At 50.1% G+C, this 14,513-nt stretch overlaps 1 protein-coding gene across 1 annotated transcript in view; it reads right to left on the bottom strand.

Moving 5' to 3' along the window:
- Window positions 1-10,452, bottom strand: part of LOC109279541 (collagen alpha-1(I) chain-like) — a 65,184-nt gene extending 54,732 nt beyond the window's left edge. The window contains exons 1-5 of the mRNA XM_019472844.1: window positions 10,398-10,452; window positions 9,199-9,346; window positions 8,267-8,425; window positions 6,561-6,756; window positions 4,759-4,902 (exon numbers count right to left, since the gene is read on the bottom strand). Coding sequence (XP_019328389.1) covers window positions 4,759-4,902; window positions 6,561-6,756; window positions 8,267-8,425; window positions 9,199-9,346; window positions 10,398-10,452 — 702 coding nt within the window. The remainder of the gene's footprint in view (window positions 1-4,758; window positions 4,903-6,560; window positions 6,757-8,266; window positions 8,426-9,198; window positions 9,347-10,397) is intronic.
- Window positions 10,453-14,513: the final 4,061 nt, after the last annotated feature.

Below are 14,513 nucleotides of genomic sequence, written 5' to 3'. Positions count from 1 at the left end.
TCCTGCTTAAGCATATGCAAAATCGGGAGCAGAGACAAGCATTTGCCCAGCACGCTCTTCTGGTTCATTTGGCCTCCTGCTCCCCGGAAGCGTTTCTGAAAAATTACTTGCAAGGAGCTCCCTGGCTGCTGGTTGACACACACCATAAAGCTAGAACAGTAATACCAGCCTCACCCCGCAGTTTCCCTTTCGGGCTGAAGGACAGCCTGAAGTCTGCTCAGGCATTCCTCCCAGCCCATCACCATGGATTCAGGCCACCCGCTAACTGGAAAGATGCCACACTGCAAAATAAGACTCTCGCCAAGCTCTAACAGCAGAGTCCAGGCTGAAAATTTTAAATCCTTGCAGAAGTGCTCAGATGCTAATAAGAGACCTACCTTGGGTTTTTTTAGTTACGAAGACCAAAGAGAATAGGCGCTTAGGGACATGGTTTAGTGGGCATGGTGGTGTTGGGTTGACGGTTGGACTCGATGATCTTAGAGGTCTTTTCCAACCTCAATGATTCTATGATTCTATGAATGGCAAGGAGGAGGAACAAGCAGTCCTGGCTGCTGAAATGCTGTATTTGTACGCACAGTGACCGTGTTGGACTACTACTGAGCTGTTACTATTTAAGGAGCTACCAGCAGCTGTAGGATTGAATGAGACTAAACAAGTGATTGCAACACCAATTTTGTTCAATAACAAATCTGAGCATGAAAGAACAGACATGCCATGAACAAACTGAGCATTTTCATAGAGATTTCACAGCATTTTTAAATCAAGAAGAAATCTCGGAAGTAGCTTGAACTGTCCAGATAATTAAACCTGTGAAATTTTGTCTCTTTGGAAATCAGTGGGATTTAAGCTTTATTTGACTTTTGGTTGAATGACTTTAGGATCCCAAATTAAATTGCTTTGGAAAAAGCCGTTCAGTTTAGTAGTCAATAGCTCTCTTGCTCACTTTTAGTACAGGCAGACAAAGAGAAGACAAAAGGTAGAAGTGGGTCAATACCATCCATCGCTCGAAGATTATTCATAAATTACAATGTACCCCTCAAAAAAAAAAAAAATCACAAAAGGAGTAGACTGCAATCCAGGTACAATTTAGGCTGCCGGTATCAAACATCTAATCTATTGCCCTCATCCACTTACATCTTCCTCCACCATCACCCTAGCCCTCCGTAATTATTTAGCTCTAATTAGCAATTAAGGAATTCACCAATATACTAATTTACTTCTAAATGAACAAAGGCACGGAAAGTGTAACTACAAAGTATAGCTTTGGATTGTCCCTGCAGCAGAGCTGATCTGCTCTTCATTATTTTCAAACTGTAACGCATTAGTAGCGCATTTTTTTCTTTTAATAAATCCAAACGTCAAAGATCCCGAGGCGTCTCTGGTCCTGATTAAGTGCTTGAAAAATAAACTTGTCCCAAATCCAGAATATCATTAGTCTTCCCCTGTAGACCTATGAATTTCACCCCTTTTCTTAATACGGCAACATCTCACCAATTCACACCAGTCGCCGGGAGAACCACTGCCAGTGAAGCCAACTGGCAAACAAGCATTGGATGGGGGAGCACGTCCTAAACAGGATCCATCAGGACTCGAGGACTAGTCGCAGGGAGGCGGAGACCACCTTTAAGACATGCTCAGGAAGAGTGATTTTGCCATCTCAGTTAGTTATCATCGTTACAAACCCAACCCATAAGCACCCTCATCAGCAAACCAACAGTATGCTCACCTGTAAGCCTGCCTGCGGCTGCAACACCCGTGTCACGGTTAAACCCTAATGCACACAGTATGAACCCAGCTGCAGAAGTCCACTTGGCCATACACGAAGCATATTTTGCGCGAAGGAGTTAGCAAGGTGTAGCCAGACAGTTTAAGCCAGGCGTGAGAACAGAGACCATCTCCAAACAGTTAACAGCAGCGCCTGGGAGGGTGAGGGGAATACAGAAAGGACTCTGTACTGCTCAGTCACACACACACACACACACACACAAAAATCTCAATTTACATTTGCTGGCAGGTTTCCCCCTCAGGACGTCTGTTTGCATGAACTCAAACAACAAACCTTGGCTAGAAATACCAAATAAAGCAGAAACATAAAGGACTTGCAGCCTGCCTCACTCAGAGCAATCACTCATCTCCCAGTGTATGCAGAGGACCTGGAGACATCCTCTCCAGATGCCAGAGCAGCCCCAAAAGGGAGGAGGCAGCCCCCAGCCCCAGGCAGAGCTGCAGCCCCAGCACCATGAGCACCAGTGGGACTTGGGAGCAGCTGCTCCTCTCCCACCGCCTGACTCCCCGGGGAGCCATGCCGAGGAAGCGTGATGCCTTGCAACCCCCAGAATCACAACCACCTCCTCCCACTGCAGAGCTTCAGCCCTTCCCATCTCCTCAATGACGGCGAGCAGCAGCAGCAGCAAGTCTTCCCCAGGCAGACGTTCATGTCCCACATGTGGGCAGAAGCAGCAGTCATCCAGCCTCCTCCTTTTTCCTGTACCATGCAGAGACCTGCCGCCCTGCTAACCTCACCGTTTCCTTCCCTCCAAGCAAATCCAGCGGCAGCCAGGCTCGCAGGCAGATCCACAAACGCCTCTGTGCATGCAGTGACCTGATCCATCTCATCACCACCTTCACCAAGCCACCCCTCTTGGGCTCAATGCAAATGCTCAGGAAGGTCACCTAAACTCACCTTGGCCTCCACCAGCTCTGAGACATGTCAAGTTACAGACAAACCACTGAAGACAGACACCACAAGAAAGATAAATCATAACTCGTAGCCTTGCCTGGGTATTTTGGCTTTTTACCTGATTGCTCATTAGCGTGACTGGTTTCCCCAGGAGACATTAAGGTGGTGAGACATACCAGAGGGACGCGGGGAGGGGCATTCCCTGCACATACCTCCTGCAGCAATGCAGGAGAGTCATACCTGAGCAGATGAGTCCTGGATTTCATTGGTTTCTTTTGGCACCTAGACAGTTGGAGAGAGAAAGAGGAAAAATGTCACTGCCCAAGGACCTGCACTGACTTAAACATGTGGTTATCGTTGGCTCCAGGACTGAAGAGTGTGCTGCCTCCGACAGCATGGGAAGCATCCAGGGAATGCACACTGGGAACCAGTCATTCATAGCAGCATGAGGGAACAACTTTCGATTAAACCTCTTGAGTCTTTGGGTGGTTTTTGTGGTTTCTTTTGGTTTGTTTTTGAAGCTAATCAGCCCTAAGGAGGGCCAGCAAGGGATGGGAACTGGTGTGATATGGGGCAGAATTATCCTGTGGGTTCCCACTTGCAGTCAACTTACTGATGCTTAAAATAAAACCTTCTCCCTGCTGGGTAAGCCACTGGAGCCATTCAGGTGAGTGCTCCAGGCCTACAGAGTGCAGGATAATACAGATATTAAGAGCAGGTTAAGAGGAGCCCATCACCTTGCAGGCTCAGAGGACACAACTTGTAGCTTTTAAATGAGAGATTTGCCCTTATTTCTTAGCTCTAGGGAGTGAGTCCGACTTATCTCATGGAGCTGCAGCCAGTACCCAAGGGCTGCCAGCATGAGAAATACCAGGTATCATTTTGGGGATGACCATGGGTTGCATTTGCTGGGAACTCAGACACACCGATCTCCCTTAGAGCAGGCAGACAACCAGCGTGACCTGCTCTGCGTTACATACTTGGCCTTCTCTGCATTTACTCTCTGGCAAAGCCAGCTCCTAGTTAAGGGCTTTTCCTAAAATCATCCTCTTAAAATAATAAATACAGAAATTGATGCAGCCCATCCTGGGGAATGGCGCAATTACAGCAGGGCTGCTCTGGGAGCAGGGAGAAGCAGCGGCAGCAGCACCAGCTGGGTGTCACTGCTCCCTCTTTGCTGCCTGGGTGTGCTAGCACCAGGACCCCGGAGGAAGGAAACGTTAGACAGGACCCAGACAGGGCAGATGCCCCATCCCACACCCAGTTCCCTCCCTTTTCCCAGCAGCTCTCCCAGCTCCTCACTAGACCATCAGAAACAGGTATTACACATGGGAGGTTCGTGCCAAACGTTGACATTAGGCACTTGCCTCTTCAGCAAGCCTTTTCCAGGCAGCTACGAAGCCCTTCTAGATACTTGGCCTAGAGGGATGAGGTGTCTCCCTGGGCCAACTCCAGCTCCTGGGGAAAGCCTGGGTGCTTCGTGTCTTTGGGGATTTACTATATGATCTGGGCATGATGTATTTCTTGAAAAATTGCTGAACACTGTAATAAAAGTAAAATCCACAAAACTTCAATTTTCCAGCAATGCTGACAAAACAGAGGAGACAACCTTTGAAAGGAAGATGCATCAAAGGGTGCAATGCAGCAATCTCGCTGGGAGCGAGCAAGAATTTCAAATTGATGTACAATTCCCAAGTACAGCTTTCACCCCCTCCCAAAAACAAAGCTCCAGCTGCAGCATTACTCAACAGCTACTCAGAACTTTCCTGCGTTAAACACATGAGCACATACAGTCATACACACACCCAGGCTTTCTTTGGCACAGAAACTCTCCCTCTAACTCATTCTCCCTTTGCACCAAACCCATTTACGACTTGAAGGGAGGGTTTAGATGGTGAAAGAACCACCGCCCCATGTGCTGGCCATCATCAGCTTCTTGCATCTCAACTCAAACTGGAGATCCAAGTACTTCCAGGCTGCATTAACTCCCTGGGTTGGTCCTTTCATTTGAATCGTGTTACACCAAAGAGGAGCTCGGGCCAGCAACCTCAAAATTTGTCAGCTGCCCTCAGCCACACCTCTGGCCAGGCTGGTGAAAGCTCCCACGGGGAACCGAAGCGGTTGAGGTTGAAGGAGCGTGTGCAGGTGGCGTTGTAGCTGCAGCAGTGCTCGCCAGCGGCTGCTGGGTCTCCCATCACGAAGGTCAGTTGCTGTAGAGCACCCTGGGGAGGAAGAGACACAGAAACCACAGTTTACCCACATGCTTCCTCCAGAGGAGAGGGAAAGGTCTGCAGGGGTCTCCAGCCTCTCACAGCCAGGGACTTCTTTACAGGATGGGTTAGGCAATCGACACTCACCCCCCAGCTTCAAGAGCTGGATGCAAATATCCTGGGAACAAAGGCTAAGAAAAGCCAGCAATGCACAAGCTATTCTGGAGTTAAATAACAGTGAGGATTCAAGAGGTGCTAAGCAAACTGCAGGATCAGGCCCTTACTATTCGCCCTGAAGGGAGCATCCTTCCCTATCCCAGCTGAGCAGTACCCCGGTGCAGGGGCAGTACTGAAAGGGACCCCTCGACAGGCTGACAACTGCGTGCCTGCAGGCAGAGAAGGCTTGCAACTCCACCATCACCTCCCCGCACACCCAGGCCCTACAGCTCTCAGCGAGGCAGCAAGGACGGCTCAGCTGGGTGCTGCGCAGCAGCAGGGAGCTGCTCTCGTACTGCAAAGGCCCTGTTGAAAACAAGGGTGCATGAGGAGAGAGACGAAAGGGAAAATATTCTGAATGGGAGAAGATTTACAAAGAAGGAAAGAATAAGCGTGATATTGGACTCCCAGCACAGACCAGACAGAGGAGGAAGGGAGGGAGGTAGATATACAGAGATGCCTGTTCGCCTGCATAAGGCAAAATGTCAACCTCCAAGGTTCTGCACTTGTCAGAATCAAAACTGATCTAAAAAGGGCTTCCCTGCCTTACGAGGCTGCCTTCACATTTCCTTCATTAAGCTCAGGGCGACTGAAATAATTAGCTAGCAACACAGCACCACTGATGCTTAAGCAGCTTTTCTGCACGACACGACTATCCAGAGGGAATGTCTGAGCCAGCTCCGTCCACCCAATGGTCCTCTGCTACCTCCCAGCAGCAGCAAATGCAGAGAGAAGCATGTCCGAGCTGCCAGCTGACTTCTTCACTAAATGAGCTGAAATCTTCCTCCCCAGGCTGGGGGTGCAGCTGGGCAGCCCACTATAAACCAGGGACAAGGAGAGAGCTACCCCACAGAAATGGAGAAGAGCTTCAGATTGATGGCACAAACCAGGGGTTGGTCTCAGAAACGCCACTTGGACTTCTTCTGTAAGAGTGAGATCTGTTTGATGCCCTCAGTTTGTGTGTTTGAGGTTGACCATCAGATACATTTCAACACAAAGCTTGACAGCCTTTGAATTTATCAGGCGTTTTAACAAGGCCATCTACTTTGACCTGCTGGGAATCCTTTGCTTGTAAGGTCCTCAAAGCAGGGACTTTATCTTCAACACACGCATGGGACAAGCTCCCCAACCAAATGCTTTGCGTGCTGACTGCACAGATGACTTCTGTCATGGTACAAGTCATGACCAACAAAAGAGGATGAGTGTAAGTCTGTAACCTAGAGGTCTCTACTGCTCACCTGACTGCTAGCGCTGGTGTTGCCCTGACCCAAAAGCAAGCACTTTGCGCAACCAAAGCCTTTGCAAAGCTCACCCTCCCCAACCATGAAAATAAATGGTGTGTTTTAGGAAGAGAAGGCAATTGATTCCTTCAGAGGGGGTTGCAACCTCAATTCATGCAGCTAGAGCAGACCATGTCCTCAAACACAGCCCTGCCATATCTGTCCAGCTCTCACCTTAAAGGGGATCTCAAAGGACTCGATCAGGCCTCCGATGATGATCAGCCCCTCAGTGTTCACTCCCATCCCAAAGTAATTGGACCAGCTCACTCTGTCCACCAGCCGACAGTCCACGTGCAACTCCAGCCTCTCCAAGGAGATGCTGAGAGCAACTTGGTGCCAGTGCCCATCGCCGAGAAGGGAAACGGGGAACCTGCATGCCCCAGAGGGGGAAGGAAAGAGGCACAACATGAAACTTAGGTCCCACAACTTATGCAGGACTAGGCTTCACCCTTACCAGCTCCCAGGGTCCCTCATGTACCCATCCTTAGTGCAGATGCTAAGGACAGTACAAAAGAAATCAAGTCTACCTCATTGTCACAGGTAAGCACCATCACTTCTCTTCCAGCATGGGAATACTATTTCTAACCAATGGATTTGGGCACATCTACAACCAGTTGATGTGTCTGGGAAATTATTGGGTTTTGTGTCTCTCCCTGCTTGATTTATCCCCAGTCTTTCTGTAGGGCAAACTGTAGGCTACCAAAGCAACGATAAAGGCAAAGCTGGCCCAGGGCATCCTCTACAGTGGATGTTAGTGCTATTGGTCAGCCAGAAATGCCACCCTTCTCTGGCACTAGCAAAGCAGGGATGATCCAGAAGGAGCAGGAACATCTGCCCACCTGACACCAACCAAGCAGGCAGATGTGCCCATCGGCATGGGGACACTCGGGTCTGGCTGAGGGAAGGGCTGTCCTTGTTTCAGAGTTTGTGTCAGCACGGGTTGATGTTTCTCTCCACCCACCCTTGATTTCACTGCAACAAGGCTATCAGCAGATGTGACTCTGCTACCACCTCATCACCCACAGACATGAGGCAAATCATGACTGGCCGTCAGGACGTGCTCGCAGGGAGCTGCTGGTGGAAACATGACTCCAGCTGCTGCTGCAGATGTTCTGACAGCAGCGAGCAGCAAGACCTGCTGCAAATTACAGCCAAGCCAGGCAGGTGGCTTCAGAAACACCCCTCTCCAAAGCAAGCCCTGAGGGTTTCTTTAGTGGAGGGGAGGTGCCATGTTTCTCAAGACCAGAAATCACCACACCTAGCTCTCAAACCAGCTTTTATCATTTGAGAAGTCTCCAAGCTCTTTGCAAGGGAGATCAGGGTTGTTACCTAGCTTCACGGGCGGGGAGCCTGAGGGACAGCGCTGGGCTACAACTCATCACCCAGCAGGTCCAGGACACAGGCCAGGTATGTAACACAAGGCTTCGTGCAGGGCCTTGCTTTCCTGCAAGTCCCCCTTTGTACGCTGGACTCAGTGCTGGCTGGTTCGATGCGCTGCTTGGGCTGGAGGTGGGCAGAGCCAAGGCTCCCAAAACACTTATCCCCACTCCCTCTGCCAGGGGGATTTCTCAAGGAGCCACCCCCAGCACAGCCTCCCAAACCAGCCTGGGTATTTGAACATTTTCGTTCTTTGCTTTGTTTTCCAGATGTGTATCATTTTGACACAGTAGTTAGGCAGTGACTACCTGTGCAGTCACACCACCAGGTCTGAGGGACCATCACCCAGGTGGGGACAGGCAGGGGGACACAACCTTGATTCAGCTGAGGTGGCGTCAGAGCAGCACTGCTCAAAGCCTGTAGTGGGAAACCTTAACTCTGGCTTTGGGAGCAGAAAAGGAGGCATGAAAAGTCAGGAAAAAAGCACCTGAGACGGAACTTACTCATAGTGTCTCCTCCTCGTGGTGACGAAGACTAAGGCGTATGGGTTAATCCTGATCTGGAAGAGCACGTGGCTCCGATGGCTAAGGATGGTCACTAGGCTGGTGTCCTCCTTTAGCGAGTACCTGAGCTTCATCAGCACACTCAGCTCATCTGCAAACCTAGCAGAAAGAAGCAACGCGTGACATCCTGCAGCAGCTGCTGAATCACCACAAACTGCCCTCTTAGGACAAAAAAAAAGTCACAGTACAAATGAACTCAGTGAGGACAGAAAAATAAAAAGTCAGGAGCAAACCAGTCATTCAGGCTGTAAGGTCAGGTACTCAGAAAGGAGCAGCCAGGCCAAAAATCAGCATTGCCCGTATAACCTTAACGCATCCCTCTCAGGTGCAATCTCAGCACATGCTTCTGTGGCTGCGCATGATTTTCCATGGGACTCCTGCCCTGCCCACTGCTCAGATTGGATGGTAACCCTGTTCCAAGCAGCTCTTCAATGCTGCTTTCTCTCACCGTGTCCAGTGCCCTTGTCCACAGCAAGCTACAGTCCCATATCAAGTAGGGCAAAGGTCCAACCTGGTCTATGCCTCCACAGACCAGTGCCTTGGCATCAAGCAATGCTGATGCATATGGCTGTGCTGTCTCTCTTGCTCTCGCCAGTTCTGTGCTGGAGCAGAGAGGTCTTCCTGGTGGGAACACCAAGAAAACACATTCCTGGAAATGGTCAGTCAAGCACTGTGCCACTGTGTCTTCCCTGCACATGACCAAGAGATGGAAGAAAGGGAAGAAGCACTGAGCTCATAAGAGCACAGAGTGGATGCGTTATCTTCGTGTTGTTATGGAATGGGGTATTAAAGTAACCCCTCAAACCAACAAGCATGTATGAGATGATTTTGAGCACCACGACCCCAGCCCCATCCCCCTGAAGGCAGCCCACCTGTCCCCAAACGCCTCCCTCGTAGGGATGTTGAGGGTCGCGTACTGCCCGATCTCCAGGATGCTGCAGTTGGCTTCGTCATAGCCAAAGGAAATATTGCTGAGGTCCTGTGCACGGGAAGTAATTTTGTCCAGCAAGTTCACTTCATCTGCATTGGGGGAGAAGAAAGAGATGCTCAGTAGCTGAGACACCTTCACTACAGGGCTCCGCTCTCTTGGTTCTTCCTATTAGACAGCAGACAAAACCCCCAGGAAGGGGAGAATGCAATTTGGGGAAATTAAAATAATTCACAAATTGAGCAAACTCGGACCGAAACAAATATTCAGATAACCTCAGAAGCAGCAGGTGATATTTTTGAAGCAGAATATGTGTTTCGAGGCCAGTGCCCCAAAAACATGAAGGGCCATTTCTACCCAAGCAGTAGTGGTACCTTTATGACCATATAGTTGGGATGCTCAGGACTGTAAAGCAGAGCCTGGGACACAAATGTCCTAAAACACAAGTCCTGGATCAGCTGGGTACAGAAAATCCTGCTCAGTCCTTTCCCAAGCTTCCTTGTTGAAGTTTGCCCAATTTCAATAACTGAACCATGGAGCAGGATGAAGTTACTGTGTCCCTCACTGAGGCGGGTGTCCTGACCAGACCACAGGGGCACTCCCCTCTCCCCAAAGCAGGGTTCATCGTTATGACAAGGTCAGGAGCTCCATCGGGAGCCGTGCACCATGCAATAACCCTTTCCCAGCAGGTGAAAGGTCCACTTTCAAAACTATGCTGTGAACGTGCAAGATGGTTTGAATTGGGTGAGAGCCCCTGGTCTGGGCTATTTGGCAGCACCTTCACTTCAGTCTCATGGGGAGCTTTTAGCTCCCATGGTGAACAGAGACATTCCCTTTCCAAGTGCATTCTTTAACTAAAGAATCATTCAGCTACAGAACCTGAACAAAAATTTGTTCAAAACCACAAGGTTTCTTGTTCCCCTCCATTAGCAAAAAAAAATTGCAGACATCTGGCTCTACCCAGACACACTGTTTCTATCTCCGAGATATCTACAACCAGGTCCCTCCTTTCTTGTCATCCCTTTACGCTGCTGGGCAGTGTGGCAATAGCCCTGCCACCTGCAAGGGGTGGGGATGAGGGATGGACCCAGGGCAGCACCCCACGGGCCCAGCCTTGCAGGAGGGGTCTGGATCACTCCGTACCTGATGACTTATCAGCAGGAATCCTGCCAGTACCGTCTGCACTAGCATCTACCATCACGTGGGAGGCGTTCAGCCTCTGTATTCACTCTAATTCCCATTGTCAATGAGGTGCGAGATTTATTTGAGGGCAGATGAACAACTTCGGGCATGCTGCAGCCTGACAGGAGATATACACACCGTATAGATCTGCTGCTCTGGAAAATAACAAGTCAATTGAGCAGAAAGCTGCTTTGATCCACTTCAGACACTAACATAGCAGTCCTGCCACCATCTCCTCAGAAGATTTTGTAAGGGAAAGAAGCCCCGTGCTGGGAAGGAGGGGAGGGAATGCGGTCCTGCAGGAGACGCGGCCATTTGTGGTGACTTGGGATTTCATTGGGTATACCTCCAGCTCCCCACACAGTCACAGCATTGACATGTTCCCAGGCAACTCTCAGTTCAGCAACATGAGAGTGCAACAGCCTTTGGCAGCAAGAACATTGCAAAAATGGTACCAAGGCAGAGAGGGTGCAGGGCTGAGCCCCTCGGAGACTTCAGGGGTTGTAAACCCTGAAACAATACCAGGTCAGCAGAGTTTATCAGTGTTACAAGGGATGCACATGCACAGCATGGGGAATTAATCTGGGACCGAACACAGCTGTCAGACGGGAAAAAATATCAGGGATGTTTGTCTCTTCTCATTGCCAAGCAGTTTTGGGAGGCGATTTCCCAGCTGCTGACACCAATGGACATGCCAAGACCTGCATGCTTCATCTCCAGGGGCTGCAGCCCTCATCATCGATCAGCTTTGCTGGTGATTACAGGCAGACGAGTGTTAATTCAGTGGATCCTATCAGGTGAAGGGCCTTCCTACACAAGCTGCAGCTGGGGACTTAGTACTAGAAATAACATGCTGAAATGGAAGTTTTCCTGGGCAGGGTATGGCCTTAACACACAACTTGAGCGTGTGCTGAAAGTTAAAACCATGGTCCGTGACAACATGTGCATGTAGGGTTAAAGGTAAGCATGTGCTTGGTGCTTTCCTAAATAAAGTAGCAGAGACTCCTCTCCCTGTGTCCTGGGAACTGGAGGTAGCTGGAGAGCAATCACAGGGGCAGGGCTGCACCAGCAGGTTTAAACAGCCAGGGTTGGTGTTTACCTCTGGATCCCTCACCAACCCCAGAGAAGAATTTGGCATAAAAGAAAAACAGAATTAGGAGTGAAATTAATGAGATCTCTTATGACCCAGGCAAGGGCACAGGTAGGAAGCATGACCTGGCGTAGCCGAGGGGGCAGCTGCCCACAGTGTGGAGCTCCAGTACGTGTTGCACCCCTCAGCCAAGGGAGAGACGGGCTGATCCCACTGTATGCCTGGGGCCAGGGGCAACCCCAGCTCTAACAGAGGAGCTATGCAGCACTGCAGACTCTCCCATGGCAGCCACCAGAGCCTGAACGTCACAGGAAGGATTTAGTCATGTTCCCATCCCTATGAACACCTCTACATGTTTGCACGTGCACAGGGAGCGGCAGAGCAAGAGCAAAGCACAGGCGCCCCGTGGCCCCTCGCACGATGCAGGCAGTTCAGAAGACGATGCCAAACCTCTACTGGAGACAAGCAAGGACAACCAAATGACAACAGGTCACTTCAATCCCCAGGGAGGGTGAGCATTCAAACCCTGGCAATGGGCTGCACGGTTATACCTTGGGCAGATCAGCCACTGCAAACACCATTCTCCTCTCTCTGACCTCCCCCATAAGCCAAAAGAGAAATGTTGAAATAAATGACGTGCCTCTCAGACACCAGCCCTCACGCAGAGCTGGGGAAGCTGGAAGGCAGATGCCCTTCTGGCTTTAGCAGCTCCAGACCGCAGCTCTTCCACATGCACTGCTTTTTCTTCCCCCTCCCTTGTTCTCCAGAAGCAGCTTTCCATGTATTTATTTTAGCCTCATCTGGCTAGTTTCTGCGCCGTTGGGATAAGCCAGTGGGGCCTCAGAAATGCCTACAGCAGAAACCCACACTGCACGAGCCAGCAAAGCATCAGATGGGATCGATCTACTACAGACATTTCGAAGAGTGTCTTGCTGCGGTAGCTGCGGCTCATGGCACCGCTCATCCTGGGGCAGAAGCTGATGCACAGGGAGGTTGTTTATGACACTGGCTTTAACGCTCAACCAGCCTCAACCCTAAAGCTTGTGCTTGCAATTTCTCCCCAGGATTAACCAAGGGTCAACTCCCCATCCTGACACTGCTGGGTTTCTGGTTGTTACAAGAATGTCACGGATTTACTTTAGATTTCAAAGCAGGATTATTTTCTCTCTTTGCCTTAACCTCTGGGAGCAGACGCACTGCTTCTCAAGGACACAGATTACCTGTGGAAGGGATTCTCAGCTGCAGGGCCTGAGTCACCAGCTATCAGAGATCGGGGTCACAGCCTTTCTGGGAGCAGATTAATCCCAGGCAGGTAGATGCTGAGGATGCAGCAAGTGCAGTCACTGCAGCAGCCAGAGTCAGGGACAGGACAGACCGTACGTCTGATAAAGTAATTCTAGGTTTTCTTTACAAAAAATCATGTTTTCTCATAAGCTTTCAGCTTTTCTAGGGCTCAGGTACCTTATCCCCACAGGCATTCACCCCACTGCCTTGCTTCACAGCCAGGCTCCCCCATCTCCTTCCAGTGGCCATCAGTGAGCAGCTCTGCTCACAAACGCTCTTTCTACCACTGCTGAGCAACCTTCACCACCGGCATGCTCCTACCTCCACCCTGGGGGCAATGCTGCTGTGCTGGTTGCGGATACTGTCCTGATTTCGGCAGGGATAGAGTTAATTTTCTAGCTGGTAGCTGGTACAGTGCTGTGTTTTGGATTTAGGATGAGAATAATGTGGATAAATGGTTTAGTTGTTGCTGAGCAGTGCTTACACTAGTCAAGGACTTTTCAGCTTCTCATGCCCTGCCGGCGAGAAGCTGGGAGGCCACTGCTCGGGGACTGGCTGGGCGTCGGGTGCCCAGTGAGTAGTGAGCAATTGCATTGTGCATCACTTGCTTTGTATTTTTTTTATTATTACTATCATTATTATTACCATTTGACTTTATTTTATGTCAATTATTAGGCTGTTCTTATCTCAACGTACAAGTTTTCTCACTTTTACTCTTCTGATTCTCTCCCCCATCCCACCGGGGCGGGGAAGGGGGATGAGCGAGCAGCTGTGTGGTGCTCAGTTGCCGGCTGAGGTTAAACCACAACAGCTGCCCAGGACCCCAGAGGCAGGGCTCACACCAAGCTGTGCTCACAGTCCAGCTGTGTTTGCACTGAGCTCTAGACTTGGGTTCTTCCTTGCCCACCTGCAGAAAATCCAGGCAAGACTGCCCACCGTGCACATTCAGCATGCCAAACCAACATCTTTGCTATTCAACCTCAAACCAAAAGTCTGCAGAAGGGCTATTTCTGTGCTGGAAAGGAGATTCCTGGAGTTCAACAGCTGCTGCCAAACTCAGCTTGCCTCCGGGGCTCCTAAAGCAGCGCAGGAATCTTCCCAGGCAGCCCAGTGCCAGGGAGACGTGCACGGGCCAACCTCAGCAAGGACAAGCACCGGCCAGCGGAGCCAGAGCCAAGAACGTGGCATCCCAAGCTGAAGTTAACCAGCGGTCACCAGGGTGCCAAGCACGTTTTTGGAGCAATGCTTCCAAGGATGGGGAGCACAGCAGTCAGTGCAAAGGGGGACACCTATAAAAAGCTATTAGAGGTACAGCATGGAGCTGTTGAATCACACCCCATGAACCCATTGCGGTGCTTGCTGTTGTGTCAGGAGGTCTCTGCCTCCAAGAGCCCAGAAACTGAACCCAAGAGAAACAGCCAGACTGACCTTATGTTTCAGTGCAGACATTCCAGCAATCCCAAGATTGGGCTAGAGGAGAAAACTAGTACAGTCTCACTAAGCCCAGCAACAGAGGATGCATCCTCTGCTTATCAGCAGTGTGCCCTGGACCATCTTTACCTCCACAGCCTTGGTCTGAGCACATTGGTGCACTTAAAGAGATGGTTACTTCAAAAACTATGACTTCTTGTTTCCTTTGCAAAAAATGTTAAACAGTAAATCCAAAAAATTTTACATGTCCCTTTTTCAAAATGAAGTTGCTT

Source organism: Aptenodytes forsteri, unplaced genomic scaffold, assembly GCF_000699145.1.
Source record: "Aptenodytes forsteri isolate BGI_AS27 unplaced genomic scaffold, ASM69914v1 Scaffold325, whole genome shotgun sequence".
Lineage (NCBI taxonomy): Eukaryota > Metazoa > Chordata > Aves > Sphenisciformes > Spheniscidae > Aptenodytes > Aptenodytes forsteri.
The sequence above is the reverse complement of the archived record's forward strand: the minus strand, read 5'-3'. Positions and strand labels throughout refer to the sequence as shown.